Genomic DNA, 19,441 nt, shown 5'->3' on the forward strand with positions numbered 1-19,441 from the left:
ATCTATCAAATCAGATATATCTATCTACAGAGTACAGCAGATACAGCCACCAAATACAAACAACAAATGAATTTTCATCTTTCAAGCCTTTATTCTTATTTACCTCCTGGTGTTCTTATACTCTAAATACTGTAACATGTTTGTGAAGCATGCAAAAATTTACCAATTAAAAAAGTTATTTTACCCACCGTAAACTGGTGTATCAACAGGTCCATCAGAAAAGTGATCTTATTACTAAAGAGAACATAGGTGCAGTTTTCTATGCAGTTGCTGCAGGTGAGGCTGTAAACATTTACTGTACTGCAAAGCGACCTAAAATGTCAGAAGGGAAGAAAAATTAGAATTTTACTTACTTCAGTGAATTAAAAACAAATAAATGGCAGCATCAAAAAATAAGCTTACAGGAATTCACATTTATTTTCTTTAACTTGGAATTCCAAACAGAAATAATATATGAATGAAATCAATAACTTTAAAACAGTAAAGCCACACTTATCAGAAGCCACATATTCTATAGGTACTGAACTCTCCTGTATTCAAAACTCTGACCAAAACTGATACAGAATATCAGCCAATTTCACCTTTGGATAGGTAACATTTCTCTGTGTGTGGCTTACAGCTATAGAACACAATGAACTCTTTCCTGGCAGGACCCTCAAGCTCTGTGTGAAGTATCTGACAGCAGTTCCCAGCTCAGCAGGGCCTGTGCTCAGCACAAGGGACAGGGATGCCCAGGCAGCTGGCAAACCCAGCAGCTGCAAGGCCTGGACCAGGTGCTCTGGTGCCACATTGTCCCCTCTTGTCACACAGCCTGCAGTGCTGATGTGCAGCTCCACTGTCCCTCTCACACAGCCTGCAGTGCTGATGTGCAGCCCCACTGTCCCCTCTTGCCACAGAGCCTGCAGTGCTGATGTGCAGCTCCACTGTCCCCTCTTGCCACAGAGCCTGCAGTGCTGATGTGCAGCTCCACTGTTCCCTCTTGCCACACAGCCTGCAGTGCTGATGTGCAGCTCCACTGTCCCTCTCACACAGCCTGCAGTGCTGATGTGCAGCTCCACTGTCCCCTCCTGTCACACAGCCTGCAGTGCTGATGTGCAGCTCCACTGTCCCCTCTTGTCACACAGCCTGCAGTGCTGATGTGCAGCTCCACTGTCCCTCTCACACAGCCTGCAGTGCTGATGTGCAGCCCCACTGTCCCTCTCACAGAGCCTGCAGTGCTGATGTGCAGCTCCACTGTTCCCTCTTGCCACACAGCCTGCAGTGCTGATGTGCAGCTCCACTGTCCCCTCCTGTCACACAGCCTGCAGTGCTGATGTGCAGCTCCACTGTACTCTCTTGCCACACAGCCTGCAATGCTGATGTGCAGCTCCACTGTCCCTCTCACACAGCCTGCAGTGCTGATGTGCAGCTCCACTGTTCCCTCTTGTCACACAGCCTGCAGTGCTGATGTGCAGCTCCAGCAGCACTGGGGAGCCCCCTCTGTGGCTGGGGGAGAGGGCACATCTTTGCAAGTGGAACAACACAAAACAGAAGCACATGCACAACTGCTCTCTGCACCACAGGCAGTGATTTCCATCTGCTCCAACTGAAGTGTTCTCCTCAAAACAGGCTTTGCAGGGAAGCTGGGACCAGTCCTGGAGAATATTCTCACAGAGAAGATTAATCTTACCAAAGAGAGCCCTATTTCAGAATAAACACAAAGTTTGTTTCTGAGCTTTGCATATCAGTAAAGGCATCACTGTTACTTCACAAACACACACAGAGACACACAACACAAATGCATCATGAATACATCCAATATAAATACAGATGGCTAGACATTCAAACTGTTTCTCTAAAGTAAACCAAAATAAAAAGAACTTTCACTTTGTTGTGTTTTTCTCAACATATGAAAAAATGGGACTAAGTTCAAATAAGCTCCAAAGAAGAAAATAAATTATGAGCACTGCTGAAAGGTCATACAAAAGTGGGGCTGCAACAAACACCAAGTTACTGCACTGAAGCCATCAAAGCTGGCATTTAACAGAACAAGCTGCAGACTAATTCAGAATACTTCTGGAGCTGAGTTTTAGGCTTTAACTTTCTCCTAAAATACTTTTTGGAACAACAAAATTATTTACACAATAAGGACTGGGACTTGGCTGATCCTGGGCTCATTGCTGTGGCATCTGGTCACTCAGCCTGGCTCCCCAGAGCTGATCTGGAAGCCTCTCACATCCATTGCATTTCTCAAGCAAAGGAAAGCTGGAAATGCTCAGAGGCCAGAAAAAGTGGAGCAAAATTTTTTTATTTGTATGGCTGGACTATCTTCTCTTCAGCTGGAGAAATTAGAAAATAAGTGAATAAACATTTATACTTTCCCTCCTTTTGTGAGTATTACCATATTATCAGTTATATTAATTTAACTGTACTGGTAATTAATTTTATTCTACTGCCTAATTAAATCAATTTAAATCTTCAGCTTACATGACGTGAAAACAATTCTAAATAATTACTTATTGACCAAAGGCAGGTTAATTTTTATCTATAGATGAAAATAGATGAAAATAGATGAAATAGATGAAAATCCAAGAAATAATTGAAGCAGGATGCTTCACATGCATTTTTACAAATCTGTCTGCAACACTATTCTCTCTTCCTCTCCTGACATATAAGGGGATTTAGTTCTCTTCTCTCAGTAATGCTGAAAATTATTTTTATTTGGCACCTCCTTCTATCTTTCATGAAGATTATTCCCTTGTGTAGGTATGTTTAGAGGGGAAAAGAGAAGAAACGACATTGGCAGTATCTATTTTCTGTTGAGACGATGCTTTAAATCAGCTTCTGTCATTTTATCAGCTATTTTAAAATAAAGATCAATTCTATTTAAATATAAACATTATAATTCATCCGAAGTGTCAAATATGAACTTGTAGGTTAATTCTGACAGCATTTCAGAGATCTGAGGTGATTTAGTTAATTCACTGCAATAAATGCTTTTTGATATATGGGATTCCTAGTTCCTAAGAGGATAATTTATTTGACACTTGAAAACACAGAAACTTCTCACTCCATCTCAAGACCAAATTCCACCATTCGACTGCATCAGGCTTTTGTGTTTCCCAAGTGACCCTCACGTCACAAAGAGTACTGCTGCTTCCAGACACTCTGATAATGCATTTGAAAAGGTGCTGGAAGCAAATGGATGTCAAATGAATTTTTCACAGCAATAAAGAGGGTTCCCTTAACTGATACCACAGGCTTGCTACCAGCAGCTCGTCTGAGCACGTTCTGATCACAGCCTGCTCAGCTCTGCCGCGGCTGCACGACCCGACTGCAATCCAGCACCACGAGTGTCACACAGAAGTGTCCCCAGGTGGTTGGCAGTGTTAAATGGCAGATTAGAGACAGCACAACTAATTTCTTTACTTTAATCTTATTAAGAGAACAACAGCTGTCAACTGTCACCATTTCTGTACAAGGCCGCCGAGACAAGCGAGGGGCTGCGAGCGGCAGAGCCACAACTTTATCCAAGCACACCTTCCCTCACTGGGATGGAAAACCCAAAGCACTTCCCACCCTCCTCTTCCCTTTAGGAGGAAAAGAACTGCTCTGAATTGCAAAGGTGATACCTCCAGAGATGCCAGAGGCAGCTGAAGGGCTGCAGCAGGAGGCTCTGCAAAGCAGGTGGTTATTGATGAGAGCTCTTGCTCTAAACTTTGTATCACAGCCACAAATCAGCTTTCAGCCCTGGCCCCTGCACGTTCACTCCAGCCCATGGCCAGGCTGCCCTCGGATGCAAGGCTTTCCTCCAGAGTAAATCCAATTATAAAAACCTCCTTATGGTATACAAGCTTGGAGTCAAAAAAGAAATCTGTCTTTAAACTAGACAAAAATACGCATCTGCATGTTATGTTTATTTTACATGAATACGAAGGAGGAGAGGAGGATTCCTTTCCATAAAGCTAGATCTCAACAGTTTATGTGCCTGCATGAGATTATTTTTTAATATTAGCTCATCTTCATTTCCTCAATTTGCCTGATGACAAACTTTTAACTTTTATTAAAAATACTGAGGTATTTATACCTCAGTATATTATATTTATAATAACAGTATGCAACCATGAAAAACTAATCCACGATAGTGCACCAGGATACAGAGGCAATAACTCAGCTTATGCTTTACAAAAACCAGGGCACCATCAACATACAACAATTCACCTGTTTCAAGTGTAAAGCTCTTCCCTATTCTTACAATTTCTGATGTAACAAATGAACATACCTTGATTATCAATGAACAACCCTAAAAGCTCAGTCTGGCAGTGCAATAATACAGCACTAAACACTATCAAATTTAGGATGTGTTAATTCAGTAAAAACTGCTCATTTTTAACCAGTTTGAATATTATGCAGCAGTCTGATGGGGAAGGGGATCAGTACTGGTAATTACCTGCTGAGTTCCAAAGAATTGGGAAGTGAAATATGACTGGAAAATCGTGCAGAGAATGGCTATAGAGTGGAATGGGTAAGGAACCATCAAGGTAAGAATATGGACTGAAACAACAATAAAACTGCATGAACAGCAACGCTACAGCTTAAGAAGTGTATGTTCCTAAACACAAGTAAAAATTACAGAGAACAAGATATAAATCCAGCTCTTAGCTCAAAATAGTTCTTACTGAAAATTGTCATTTGTATCAATGCTATCCAAAATATTATGGGGACACTATTTTCTTCTTTTTAATGTATGTAATTATGGTTTGGGCTTTTTTACCCTGATAATATTTGCTTTAAATATATGATGCAAGAAAGTGTATGAGAAAAGAAGATATATTAAACTTGACTTCAATCCCATCTTAACTTATAAATGTCCAACTTTGTTCCTTACACAATTACTGCCAATTTCTCTTTTAAAATACTTGTCACTCAAGGAAGTCAAAGCATTTCCCAAATGTTAATTAAACAAAGCCTACAAGCCTCATTTGTTAGCAGGTTTGTTACCAACATGTCATGGTAAATGAGCTGCACATCACAAGGCAACCCATGGGAGAAGACTCATCTTCTGCTCCTCATCTGAGGGCATTCAATTGTTTTGCTGTGCAGCTCCCCTTTGCTTTTCTGTACAAGAAGAATATCATAGGGCTCTGAAATCTTTACAAATTCTGCTGACTGTGTCTTTTGTGGAAAAGTGGACAAATCCTGGAACACTACAAAATGGCGCTCTGAGAAATAATATGGCTGGACATTAATTTTTGTGTTAACACCAAAAATAAAACTTACTATAACCCACTGTTTTCTCTTCCCCTTTCCCAGTGATTTATTTGAAGGGGAGGAAAATTGCCCCAACACCAAATGTATCATCTGTCTCATAAATATCACGTCCTCCTCACAGCATTTCCCACTCTGCTGCTCTGACTACTGAGCTGGACAGTGGTACAAAACAACAGGCATATTGTTAAATCTTCTGATAATAAAGCTTTATCTTGTAGACATGGGATTAAAGTTCTGAGCTGCACCATACAGCCAGGATTTTGGGGAAAGAGAGATGTAGATAATAGCCCCTGTAATCTCCTCACCTACTTGTAAATAGCTTATCCTCATCACAAAGCAACAGACAAATTCCCAATTTAAGATGAGTACAAATGGTTAAACATTGCAGGAACCCACAAACAATCTGAAGTACAGCAGTGTCCTTTAGCAAAGCATATTTGGTTAGGGGAAGACTGGAGGGCAATTCACAAAACATCTTCATTCAACTTCTCTCCACAGGGCTTTGCTTTGTCTTTAAACAGAGAAAATTGCCAGAGAAAACTGCTCCTTCACTAGACTCAAAGTTCAAGAAATCAGGATGTAAATGACATTTGCACAAAAGAAAGAAAAGTAACTTCAAACTTGTTTCAACATTAAATGAGACATGTGATCTGAATTTTCTTCCTCGTTTAAAGAATTAAACATGTTCTGGGATTGCCCTTGGTTTTGAACCTCCCTCAAACACTCTGTAGATGAAAAATTTCTTCAATCCTTTCAGTGAGACCACAGCAATACCTGTGAATATGGTTTGTGCCTGGTTCAAACTGCTCACAGCAAGTCTCACCCTCTGGAATTATTGTTGCTCTCAACAGCTGAGGTGCAGATTCTGCACAGAACATTCTTCCCCACCAAAAAGGCCACAGAAATACCAAGAGAGGAGCCTCTGCATCCCATGCAGCAAGACCAAGATGCCTGGGCCACTTCCAGCTGACTCCAGACTCCCTAAGCCAGACTGTCACAGACCAAGCCTGCAAGAGCAGTTTGCTTCAGAGAGCAGGATCCTGTATCAAATTATGTGCAAGCTGATGGATAACTTCCCAATTTCCATATTTTCAGGTACCTACAAACTGGAGACTGCAATTTGCTGTGAAGTTGAATGAAATGCTGTATTTCAGGAGTGGAGCAAAGTTCTTCAGAAGATGTTCTTAACACACAATGCTGTCAGAATAGTTTATATTAATCTCCTTTCTGCCCCCGTGCTTCCTCCGGAAATACAGCTAGTGGAAAATCTATGTTAATAAAACAATGTTTAGAGACTTTTCAAAGATGCAAAAACTCTTTTTATAATTCAGTCATGAACAGGCTCAGGAATCTGAGTGATCACTGGTCTGAAAGGGCTGTGAGATTGACAGTGACTGTCAGAGAAAGGAGAACCTCTGAACAACTGTTTGGATGTGACTTCTGTTACACACATGTGGCTGACATGGGGCTTTATTTATCAGCACACAAACTCCTTCGAGACCTAATACATCCTCAAACTGCCTCACAAACTCCAAACACAATGTTTTCACTAATGTAAACAGAATGTTCTCAAACCTTCTCAACACAGGTTACCAAAACAAGACTATTCTTAAAAGGAAAGAACAAAAATCAAAGATGTATGGGTTGTGCACATTCTAAGAATTCAAAGCTCAATTTAAACTAGGCTTTATGTGGGCATACAGTGCAACCCTGTCCCTAGTGAAGTTTATCCCACATTGATGAGATCACTCAAAATTAGAGACTCCACAGATGAAGAAGCCCCAGGGCTGTCCCTGAGCTGCTCCCCATAGGCCCAGCTCAGGCTTGCTCACCAGTGGAGCTGGCTAGACCTGCAGCAAGTGCACTTGGCACAACTGCAAAGGTAGGAATTTTATTTATTCTATTAGAAGTGCAAAGTCAAGATACCTAAAAATGTTTTTTCCTTAGTGGTCTTTCCTAGCACTTCACACTGGTGTATGTCCCATAACCTATTATCAGCCAGTTTTCATCCAAACGTTCACACTAAATCACAGCAGTGCCTAAATTACAATTACACCAATATTCCAAAATATCTACAAACAAACAATGACAATGGTACACACAGGATATCCTGGGTTTGCACTAAAACCATGCCTAGCTCTGCTCTGAAAGCACCTATGTGCTCTTGACTGTAAAAAACCTACAGTTAGAGATTAGGGAAAAGAGCACCAGGCTTTGCAGGAATTCTGCTTAGTCACCACCTTCTTTTTTAGGGATTAGGCATTTAAACCCTTCCATTCTTCTGTTCTGTAAAGAGGAATTTCTCTAATCCACAAGAATTTTGATTTACCTGCTTGTAGGCGCCCTTTTAGCTAACAGTACCTTACAACTATTTAATTTTAAAAGCAGACAAATTCCTGTGAATTACAACCCTTTAAAAAATTCCCCTGCTTCCCACTAGAGATCTCTGCAGACTAACTTCAAAAGATATGATCTCCTCCTCTGTTAAAACACAGCTTTGTCTTTTCTCTTTTTACACAATTAGCTGCTGCTCAAATATATCATAGCTCAAACTAAAACCACCAAGTTAGGAAACCAGAGGCTGAGTGGAAATGTCTTTCCCCTTCCATGGCATAGAGAACAGCACAGTTTTTTGCTCTGAAGTCCAACACAGGACTAGGAGAAGAAGAAGCAGTGAAGCAGCAGATATGAAATGAATATTCCAGTGACTCTAAGTGCAGGTGAAGGACCCATCAAACTCACTTAAAGGGAACCCTGGCAGCTGCATTCAGGTTGGTGGGAGAAGTCACCATCTGAAGAACATTTTCCAGAGCAGTCAGTCCTCCTGCAGCCCGGAATGCAATTTTATCTGCTGTATTCTGGAGAAACACAAACACAGAAGAGAACCAACAGAAATTAAAGAAATGTTTACATAAAGGGTACATCTGACACTTGTGGATTCTGTCAAAGTAGAAAGTCCTTAATGTATTTATTTACCACGTAGGACACCTTTGAAAAAGAGCATTTCACAGGTCATGCACAAGGAAGAGGCTTTCTAGAGCAGGAGTTGAAACTCTCAGGTTTTATATTCTCAATTATCAATTATAAATAGCCAGTACTAAACAGGTAATGCACTTGAATACCATATTTTCTGTAAGGACATAGAATTAGAGGGACTTTAATAAAGTTCACCTTTATCTGTTGCTATTACCTTCGGAGCTATGCTGCTTTGTATGATTTTAAAAATACAGACAATCTCCAGATGGGTAATTCCTCCTTTTTACAAACTTTTCCAACAGAAGACAACCTCCAGGCTTGGCTTTTGAATATGCACAAAACAGCTCAGGCAGATTCCTTTTCCGAAGTATCCACTCGGAACTTGCATATACCAGAATTTTATACTTAATTACCATCCTCTCACTATTCTCCCAGTTTGCAAATGACTAGGGTTTTGCTGCAGCAGATCCAGTATTTTAGAACTTACACTCTTGTCTTTTCCTACAAAATTGGCTTAGTGTCCTCTGTTCACAATAAAGCAAGTAAAATCTTCTTATTCTCTACTTCCTAAGCTGCTAATTTTGTATAGTTTTTTGGCAGTTGGTATTTGATCATTTTGATTTTGTCAGTGATGATGATGATATACTAGTAAATAAGAAATAATTTCTTCTTTTTTCCCCCAGTGTTGCAAGCACTTCACATATGGGGAGAAAATGGGAAATCCTCTATAAACATGATTATTACTAGTCTATAAAGAATGTATTCTACTGTAACAGACTGCATAACAGAAAAAACTCCTAATAACTCTGACAATAAAATATTTATTTGAACAACTACAAAAATAATTAAGCAGCTGCAATATGATTTAGATGGGCAACATTTTCCCCTGTGAGATCTGACATTGCACACAGAAGTACATATCTTACTTTTTATTTAAATCATGTAACTTTCTCTCCATTAAGTTTCTGTCAAGCAAATAACTGCATTGTATTCAATTTACAAGCTACAGAAAAACTATTCACAGAAGTCAGATATTCAAAAGGGAAGCGTTTTCCACAATTAATATGAACTGCATTTAGATTTTTAGACAACCAAAAGATTTCTATTCCAAGGAAAAACTGGCCTCAAATGAGTGGAAATCTGTGTGCCAACTCACCAAGCAGTTAAGAAAATCAGCCAGTCATTTCCTACTGGCTAGTTGATAAGTACAATTTCTAGCAGTTAATTTTAGCCCAGTGAGCCCAGTAAGTGTGCCTTAACTGCAGAGTTATTTTTGAGTTTCACTCATATATTCTTCCTCTGTTTCCTTTTCCTCCCATCTAAAAGAACCCCAAGCCCCTGCCTCCTTAAGCTCCCTTGGCTCCCAATAACACTTTCCACCAACTCCTGGTAGAGCCATAAAGAAAAGACCCAAACAGCAAAGGAACAGTCCTGCCATAAATCATCCTTATTGACTTGATTTGAGCACCTTGGCTCACAGCCACAGCTCCCAGAGCTCCTCCTGCCCTGTTCCCCCAGTGCTGCACACCCCCAGACAGAGGCCAGGCCCTTTCTAACCCTTCCCTGCTGGCTTCAGGTGACACCCCCAGGTGTCAGAGAGATGCTGCTGCTTGCAGAGTACCTTTCCCTGGGAAGGGGCAGAGCCTGGCAGGGCAGAGCAGGAGCAGACAGGGAGCTCAGAGGGGCTGTGCAGCACAGCAGCAAGGGCTCTGACACTGCTGATTTATCTGTCAGTGCTCCTGCAGCTCCAAATGTGCCCAGCACTTGCCACTTCTCACTTTCCCTATTTCTCATGGGATATTATGCCACAACCTATTAGCTCTTGTGGCAAGAAGTCTTTCCTGCCACTCAGCCCAAATATGCCCTTTCTCTCTTTCATCCCATTACTCTGACTTATATCCAATTTATTGCATTCATTTTGTTTGTCCCCTCAGCAACTGCTCCATTCTTGAGATCCTACCCGCTCCCTTTTCCTACTTGGCTTCTTTCTCCACTCCAGATTCTCTCTAATGCTAACCTCCACCTTTTCTATTTTTTCATGTGAACTTTTCTTACCTGTGATTTTTTTTCCCAGAACTCCTCTTTTCTCTGGAAGTGCCAGTAATGAAGTGTCCAGAAAGGAACGTCCCCCTATCCCAGATCAGTCACTAGAGCCATGCTGACAGAAGCAACAACGTCTCCCTATTCTGAGGGGAGGTTTTCACGTCTCTATACTAAAAAGATATAAATCTTTTGAAGCTGTTTCATTTCCTATATGTTCTCCTTCCATTTCAATCCGAAGCATCACTTGTTTTATAGACAGACTTTTTTCAGAGCGACTGGCTCACTTTTGTCTAATATTTTACTAAAATACAAGTCTACTTGTCAAAATACAAAATCACTTTTAAAAACTTCTGTTACTACTACAGTTTTCCACCAAGCAGAAGGCAGTCTGTAATTTCTTCTGATTTTATATGACTTAGCTACATGTCCTATCACTCCTCTTTCTAGATTACTCATAAAAATTCATTAGCATTTTGATGCTTATGAATGAAAATAAATTCCTGATGATGTGATGGAAGAGAGGGAGAAGCTCCAATAAAAGGAAGATACAGCCAGCAGCAGAGCTGGGGAAGATCCATGAGTGCTGTATTTGTTACCTGTGCTCACAGAGGTGTCAAACTGCCACACAGGATACATGGCTTCTAGCACATTTAATACATTTCTCTCCAGTGATTCTCAGAAGATGGAGAACTTCCAGGGCTCCTACCCCATGTCTTGGAATGTCCCTGTCCAATGCTGATGCTGAAGTTGCTGCTGCTATCTGCACATGTGAACCTTGGTCCCCACGCGAGTGTCCAGCTCAGGAATGCCAGGATCAGGCACAGCTCCTGGAGCTTGGCCAGGGGAGCTGAAAGCAAAATGTGCCCTGCCCACAAAGGAGCACAAGAGTCACTTGGATACTGCACTGCTGATGTTTGCAGGGTGAACACCTAGGACTGGGGAAACCCTGGAAAAAGAAATGGTCCCTGAGCTGCCCGTGCCAAGACCTGGCACTGTGAGCTGTTATAAAGGGATGTCCCCAGGAGAAACACAGTGTCATTCTCTCTCTGACAGGCAAACCACACCAAATTCTTTTAAAATATGTCTGAATTAATTCCTACTGAAGGCAATTTTCAAATTTTAAGTATTTTTATACTCATCTAAAGAAATCTTTCTTGGATCATAAAAATACGTGAGCAAGACATCTTTTCCAATTTGTCTTTCTCTGAAAAATGAACTAATATCCTTGAAAAGATGATGTCCTGAAGTGCTGAAGCTTTACATTAGCTGATATATATTGCAACAGGGATTCAAAAGAAGTGGACTGAGGCATTTCAGTTACTCAGAGCCCTTGCTCACATACTTTTCTTATTCAAACTGATCCCTGCCTGAACCTGTGTCCGAATGAAAGACCCTTTCAGGTAACCACAACTTTTATTCTGGTGGCACCCAAAGCTCTGAGCAGATTAGGCATCATGTGAGTATGAAAACTGATAGATCCTACAGGGAATAAATTTTAAATCCCCATTTGAAAAGAGCATAAACCAGCATTGCATGTTCTTGCTGCTCGAAAGGAGCCTCCAAACTTCTAACTTGGCCTCCCAAATTATTTAGCTCTCCTGTTTATGAAACCTGTTTCATAATTTCACTGTTCTTTGAGTAGCTGCACATTTAGACCGGGAGGGTTACTCTGCAATCAATACCATGGGATTCATGTTCCTTGAACAACAGAAAATATATAAACGTGTTTTTATACATTGCTTTTAAAGTGTGTAAAAATTTGGTTTGCTACATGTATTTTCAGAAATTCACAAACATTCAAATAACATTTATAAACAATTTGATTTTTAACCACAATAGGGTTTCTGTGCTCTGAGGCTACCTGGTGACACAGGAGAGCAGAGACAAATGAACAAGTAGGCAAAAATGATTTTTACTGTCATCTCTGCATTTTTTAACAGAGATGAGGAGACACAAAAACCTTGGGGATGCTACCTAGATGTGTCTTAAACATTAGGAAAACAAAAACAGAGATGCAGTTCCTGAGAGCAGCAGGCACAGCACTCAAACCCAACCCATGAAACGAGCCTGTTTTCCTTATCCCTCCCAAGCCCATCGTTGGGAGCTCCAGTGGCCATGTTTGCACAGGAGGAAAGCCAGCCCAGCTGATGTGACAGGAAGCATGTATTTAATCTCTGGACCATTATAAACTTGTCATTTGAAGCCCACAGCCACTAATTTAGGTAGAACACTCTGTGAATCAAGTAATTTAGTGGGAAGTGTGTGTACACTAATGCATGTGGCACAGTAAACAGAAACCGTGATAAATTAGACAAACCATGTAACCATGTTATGGATTAATTATGAATTGAACATATTTAAAAATGTAAAATTAATCCTTAAAAAAGGACAAACAATCAAGACAGCTCCCTGCACAGTGGGCAAGCATGGCCATCATTATTTACCTACCTGTTACAACACCTTAATGGATCTGAATTTGCCTTCTCTCCTATGGCTTGAGTGACAACTGACTAATAGGATTACAGGCTCTGTTCCAATAATACAGCTCAGCTACATGCCAGCAAAAAATGACAGCTAAACCTGAATTACATGGCCTGGGAATCCATCCAATTATTAACTAAAGTAACTGTTATTACCTAACCTAATCAAAGGAGAAGCAGCTGTTAATCTTTGGTGGCCTGCAGTGTAGGAGCGGTCAGACTGGATGGACTGTCTTTGTACTTGACTCCTCTACAGACAATAATTATGTCCTTTGTGATCAGGAAGGAAGGGCTTCCTAACCTTTCAGACAGAGGCAGCAGATGGGGAACAACTGTTTGTGTGTTCATTAACAAGATAGGGTAGATTTTATCAGGGTTTGGCATCTGTGGCACCCTCAGAAGCACCACTTACCCGGGGACACAAGCATGTTTGGCAAATTCGAAAATGAGCAGGCTAAATAGAAAGTTCAATATAAAGTTTTCATCTCATTATCTGACATTTGGTACATAAAAATACACACAGCTCAAAAAGGGTGATTTACACAGATGCCCCATCCTATCCAACGTGGCCAACAAAGAAACACATGAAAAGGCCAACTGGCCTGTGCTGGTACTTGGCTGGCTTTTGTTGCACTCATTAAAGCCGCCGCACCATGTGAACTGTGTGCTTCAGAAATGAAACCAAACTGGGGGAAATGCTGCTCAATTTATACAGGTCAGTGGGTAACACCAAGTAACACACAGGGAAACAGAGCCAGCACTGCTTTGCAACAGCTTTTGGGTTGTGTGCTCAATATTCCAGGAGAGAAGGGAGAGCAAAGCCTGCCCTGCAGCGCTGCTGCCCTCCCTGCACAGGGCACTGGCACACACAGCACTCCTGGAGCAGCAGAGATCAGGAAATCTGTCTCAGCAGGAGCACGACAGAAATGCCACTGAGTTTATGCTGGGGAAAGTAAAAAAGTGCTGGGATAACATTGTGGAAGGACCTGAATGGGAAGATGTCTGATAGTACACAGGAACAACCAATATTTGGAAGCTGAAACTGAATGAATTCAGGTGAGAATAAAATGGGGTTTTTTAATGCCAGGAGTAATTAATGATGAGCATAATATACTTAGCATATATAGTCGGTGCTCAATCATTTAAAGTTTTTAAATCAAACCTGATTATCTTCTAGAAAAATATGATCCCAGTTAAATCATGATTTATTAATTTGGTGCAAGAGTTATTGGGTGAAATCCAATGTCCTGGACCAAAGTACTCCCTTCCATACATTTCTCCTCTTAAAGTATTATTATTAGTTAATAAGTAGAGCAGAATCAGAAATAATGCTGAAATGATTTAATGCCAGCTTTGCTATCTCTGCCCTATGTGACTTTATCCCATTTTGACTACTTGAAATATTTTGAACTAACTGAAATACTCTGGTGCAGACCCTCCCTCAAAGGCAAACTTCCAAAATAAATATTTTCATGAAGACTAAAAGGAAATTTAGAAAAATTATTTTTCCTTCATTAACCCAGGAAGGTTTTCTGCTGGTCCTGCAGAATGTCCAAATCAGAAGCTGATCTGGAGAGCCCGTTTGAACAGACTTCAGGAACTAAAGTATTTCAGAAGAAATTATTTCTGAATGGAACCAAACACTTTGAAACATGCTGACTTCTATTTCTGAATGAACAGACTTGTGCAACTCTACTTTAAACTGTTCATTCAGGGAAGAAATAATAACTAATTAGTAAAATACAGTAAAATCCATTGTAAGAATTTTTTTCTTTCCTTTTATCTAGTGTTTGAAGATTCTATCTAAAATGCCAGGGGCTAAGAAATGCAGTTCAAAGCTTGTTTAGAAAAAACAAACCAGACAACTGGTTTGTTGCACAATATTGTGCTGGCTTCTCCTTTTTTCCACCTTTCCTCTCCCTTTAAATAAATACACAAGTATATCTACATGCACACACACACCCATGGACACATTTCTGACTGTAGAAAACCTACACTCTTTGAGTAGGTCTCCAGACTTAATACAGTGAAAATCCCGGCAGAGTACTCCAAAGGAGTCTTTTCTATTAAAATAAGCAATTTTGCTCCCTGCAACACTTCTCTGTAGTGAAATTAGTGTTACAATAATCTCCCACTCCACGTGGAAACCTCAGGTTTTCAAACATAACTGAATTCACCCACAATAAAATTTCAACCACTGAATATCAATGAACAACTAGTTTAGGAGTAAAACATGAGCCAGAGCTGGCTAGGGGTTGTTTGAATTGGAGGGAGGCATGATTGACATCAAGGAGTATCTCTCTTGTATCCATTCCTTCCTCCTGCACTGCTTATGGTTGAAGCCCCAGCAGGGAGGCCTTGGCAACACCCCACCCCACCTTGTCCTGCTCAGCAAGGTGCACGTCCCGAGCCTGAAAGGTGATTTTGGAGCCTTAGGGCAAAGGCAGCTGCTGTGTCTGTGTTTCCTCAGGCAGGAGCAGAGGATCCCTGGCACCTGGGGAAGGCTCCACTCCCTGCCCCAGCTCAGCCCCTGCTCACGGCCATGCAGAGCTGCCTCTGGCTCCTGGGCCACCTGGGTAACACCGGCTTGTCACCTCCACAGCTCAGCAAAGCCAACTGCAACTTCCCAGCCTGCATTCAGCACACAGGAAGACAAATATCTAAGAACCAAAAGGGTGAAAAAGCAAGCACTCAATACAGCATTCAAATGCAATATAAAAAATGAGGCTCACCTTACTTTTGAACTGCATCAAAAATAAAAGAAGAGGCATTTTGGACTACCCTCTCTGAAAGTCTACCATTGACAAGCAACCCAAAATTCATTCAGGCCTAGGGACAATACCAACATTAAAAAATTGGTTCTTAGGCCTGTCCTGAAAACACTAAGCATCCTGTGCACATAAACCTCATTTCTGTCTATGCCATCATATATTTAACTCATGTTTCTGCTTGCTAACATCTGCCCATAGTGTCAGGTCAAACCAAATTCAACAGGACTCCTTCCTGACTCACTGAATGATCTGACTGAACAGGATGAGCCTTATTTACACAGTCTCCTTCCAAGTCCTGCAGTGGCTTTTCAGTTTGGCAGTGAAGTCCCAGAGAGGCAACTTCTGCTGTACTTCTGCTGACAAGGACAGGACCCTCACAATCCTAATTGTGAAGCCACAAGAGTCAGTGAAAGCCATAAAGGAAAGACAGGTAAAGGTAAACCAGGGAATTCCATGCTCTCTCTTCAGCTGCTTTCAGCCATGCCAAGCAGCATTACAGGAAACACAGCACTGCTTGGGAAAGGCAGAATTACCCTCATAGATACCCTGAGAGACAGCACTGAGCATTGCAGCACTTGTGCTTATTAAAAATAAATGTTTGGTCTATTTATAAATAGCAGGGCCTCTAGTAAGTGCATCAATTAGAGGAGGAAAGCAACAATAGAGCTTTAATAGGGGGAATAATAAGAGAGCTCCTGGATCTCTACAGATGGTTCCATTAGCTGAGGTTAATTTGACTTTTTCTGATTAATCACAAAAATAAAAGTACCCAAACAGGTAAACAGAAAGCAAAATTACATAATCTTGTCCTGTCCTCTCTCAACACTTATTGGACAATGAATTGCCCAGCAAGCAGGCAAGTCAGGTCTCTCTGAACACTGAATCTGACAGGTCACTGCTGAGAGCTGGCAGCCACTAGAAAGCAGCTTATTTCTGCTGAACCCAGACTGTGCAAGCCAGTGCAACCCAGCCCAAGTGAAGATACTAAAATTATGTGAGAGAGGACGTATGGAGAGGGAGCAGTGGCTGTTTAAAGACCTGTCATGAAGTCAAGAGCACTTAAAGCCTGAACAGAGCTTTCCCCCTGATTGCCTTGGCTGCTCTCAGACCATCTGCCATGAGCCCACCTCCAGGACAGCCACAAAGGACTGTGGGGCACAGGAACAGGGTGGGTTTGTCAGGTGCTACAAACATCAGAACAGACCATGAAGGCCTCTAGGTGAGATGTTCTCAGGTCAGAAGTGACACCATCAGACCAAATGAAACAAAAACCTTTTCTTTAGAAACCATACTAATCATTACTTTATTATGATTGCTAAACTGGCCTCTGCTGTTGGCAGAAATGTGCCTGGGCAGGGAGCTCTCTCACTGAGAAATCAGTGCCTGGGATTTAACAACACTAAAACATTTCTCTTGTCTTGTAGTGGAGGAACTTTGCATACACTGGAATGTATAAATATCCATTATACCCATTCTGATATGATGTATTAGCTCTAAACTGACACAGAAGCCTGGTTTGACAGCAAAAAGCCACAGTTAGTACAACACTGGAAGCTGACAGCATTTAATTACATCCTGCAGCAGTTCCCAACTACGCCCACTGGGCACAGAAATTAACCTCCCAATAATCTTGGAATAAGAACACTGCAGAGCTTATCTGTGAACTCAACTTGCCTTATAATACCATTTCCAGCAAACAAGTTAAAAAATATTCTGTGAGTGACCCCTAGCAACAAGTTCCTATTTATATGTTCATCTTGGGTAAAAGGTTAATCCACAGATTACAGAAACTCTGGGCAAAGGAATTACTGATGAGATAAAGCTGCCTTGCCCAACCTGCAGCACACAACACACACCTGACCTGTTGACTTCTTCCAGGCAGTGACAGGAAAAGGCTGTTGGGGTGGGAAATGCTGTCCACAGAGCTCCTGCTGTGTTTGCCCACTGCCTCTGTGCTGGGACTATCAAATCTGCTGCTGCAGTTGATACAGAAGGGGATGTTTCTACTCCAGCAGCAGCTTGGACCATCTGCAGATAAACTGGTGCTTACAGGACAATGCTGACAGTCCAGGCTTTGAGCACTGCTGAACTTCCTTCAAGCTGTGTTTGAGTGGCACTGTGCATCACTGGCCCTCAGTGATGATCACCTGGACATCAAAATTCTCTAATTCTCACTGTTACAGGCTTCAAAAAAGTCAATTAATTTTCAGGAGAGTTACATCTCATCTTTTCCAACAATTCTATCTGCTTTATCCTTTCTGGAGTTCATGCTCTGATTGAGGTTCTGTGCTTAACACTTGCAACAAAGGAAGCATAAATAGAGAATTCCCTATGTTACTTTCTGTATTTCCAAAATTATTAGGTTTTCAGTGGCAATATACAGAGTTCTAAGGGTCCAAATTCTAGTTTTAGCTGGTAAAACTTCTTAGTTTAAACTTAGGCATTTTTTACTTTAAAAAAAAAGTTTTAAAACTTATTTTTATGTTTTGTAATTCAATACCCTTCCTAATGTTTGGATTTTGAACTTTAAATTGTTTTTAAACAGTTATAACTCAACTTTACATTTGATTAATTACTTCCCTTCATGTGACATCACTGTAGCTTTGGAACTGGCTACTGCAGGAGTATCCTGAGTTGAAAAATTAATGGATGGATTAAAATATGAAACCACTATTTGCATAGAAATACATGTTACATTTAGCTAAAATGAATCTTAAAGTTTTAACTGCTCATTGTAACAAATAAGAGCATCATTACTTTCCCAGAAAACAAAACCTGTAAGGATGAAAGCACAGTTAAGGTGCCATGTGGGTGTTTATTTTGTTTTAAAAACTTTGGCTAGGCAACGCCCCCTGCCTGATAGAAAAGAAGGCTTTTTGGTGTGAACCAGGGCACTGCGCAAGAAAATCTCCACGTGGCCAAAAGACACGGGAGAGAAAGGCAGAGGCTGCCCTGAGAGCCCCAGAGGAGCAGCCCCTGCACTGATGCCAGCCCAGCTCTGGGCGTGCCCCCAGCCGTGGCACAGCTCAGCCCTTGCCCTGGCAGTGCTGCTGCAGCGGGACAGACGGACAGCCCTACCTGCTCATCGACCCTGCCACGCCAGGACAGCCCTGGCTCCCCAGGGGGCCCTTGGACTGAGGGCACACAACAGTTTCCTTTTGAAATGGGAGCTGTGCAGAGGTGTGCTTCCCCTTCCTCTGCAGAACGGTCTCGGTGGGAGTGTGGGAGTGCAGGTTTGGTTCTGTCAGGATGTGCAGGGATTATCCAGGTACTTCCCCGGGCACCCACACCCACAGACAGCTGCTGCAAGCAGCTTAGCAGGAGAAAGAGCTGTGGGATTTCCAAGCAGAGTGGTGTCTGAACCTGGGGTCAGAGAGAAATTCTACTTTGAAATAGATTTATGGCTCCTAAGGATTCAAAGGACGGCTGCTGCTTCTGCCAGTGCTGTCCCCTAGTGGGGAGCGGCAGGTGCCGAGGACACGGGGACAGAACGGGCTACCCCAGAGCCACCCTGCCCCAGAGCCACCCTGCCCCAGTGCCACCCTGCCCCAGAGCCACCCTGCCCCAGTGCCACCCTGCCCAGGGCTACAATAATGCCCAAAGGCCAACTTCTTAAATGCTCAGTCAGCCTAAGAAAGGAATCCAGGGAGGCTCCAGAGAATAATGAAAGTTAAAATTTAGACAGGACATATAGGTTAGATACATGTGCACATATAGGTGAGATCCCAAAACGCCATGTGGTCAAGCCACTGGTTCAGGATTAAGGTAAATTCACTTTGACTGTAATTTTCACTCTTTTTCACACATGGTGCTTTTTTTTTACTTATGTAAGATGGTGACAGACAGGATGGCAATTCTCTCTTTGAAGGCCATACCACTGCTACACTAGGAACACACAGTTCCTTGGGTGCAAATATCTGC

The 19,441-nt window shown here is 41.8% G+C and overlaps 1 protein-coding gene across 3 annotated transcripts in view; it reads right to left on the reverse strand.

Annotated features, from left to right (window-relative positions):
• The window catches only part of SCAPER (S-phase cyclin A associated protein in the ER), a 138,711-nt gene that overhangs the window by 44,077 nt on the left and 75,193 nt on the right, over nt 1-19,441 (reverse strand). For all 3 annotated transcript variants that reach the window (XM_050978442.1, XM_050978441.1, XM_050978440.1), the window contains exons 24-25: nt 7,993-8,108; nt 189-312 (exon numbers count right to left, since the gene is read on the reverse strand). In XM_050978442.1, the coding sequence (XP_050834399.1) occupies nt 189-312; nt 7,993-8,108 (240 nt within the window). The remainder of the gene's footprint in view (nt 1-188; nt 313-7,992; nt 8,109-19,441) is intronic.

The sequence above is a fragment of the Serinus canaria genome, chromosome 10, assembly GCF_022539315.1.
Source record: "Serinus canaria isolate serCan28SL12 chromosome 10, serCan2020, whole genome shotgun sequence".
NCBI classification, from domain to species: Eukaryota; Metazoa; Chordata; class Aves; order Passeriformes; family Fringillidae; genus Serinus; species Serinus canaria.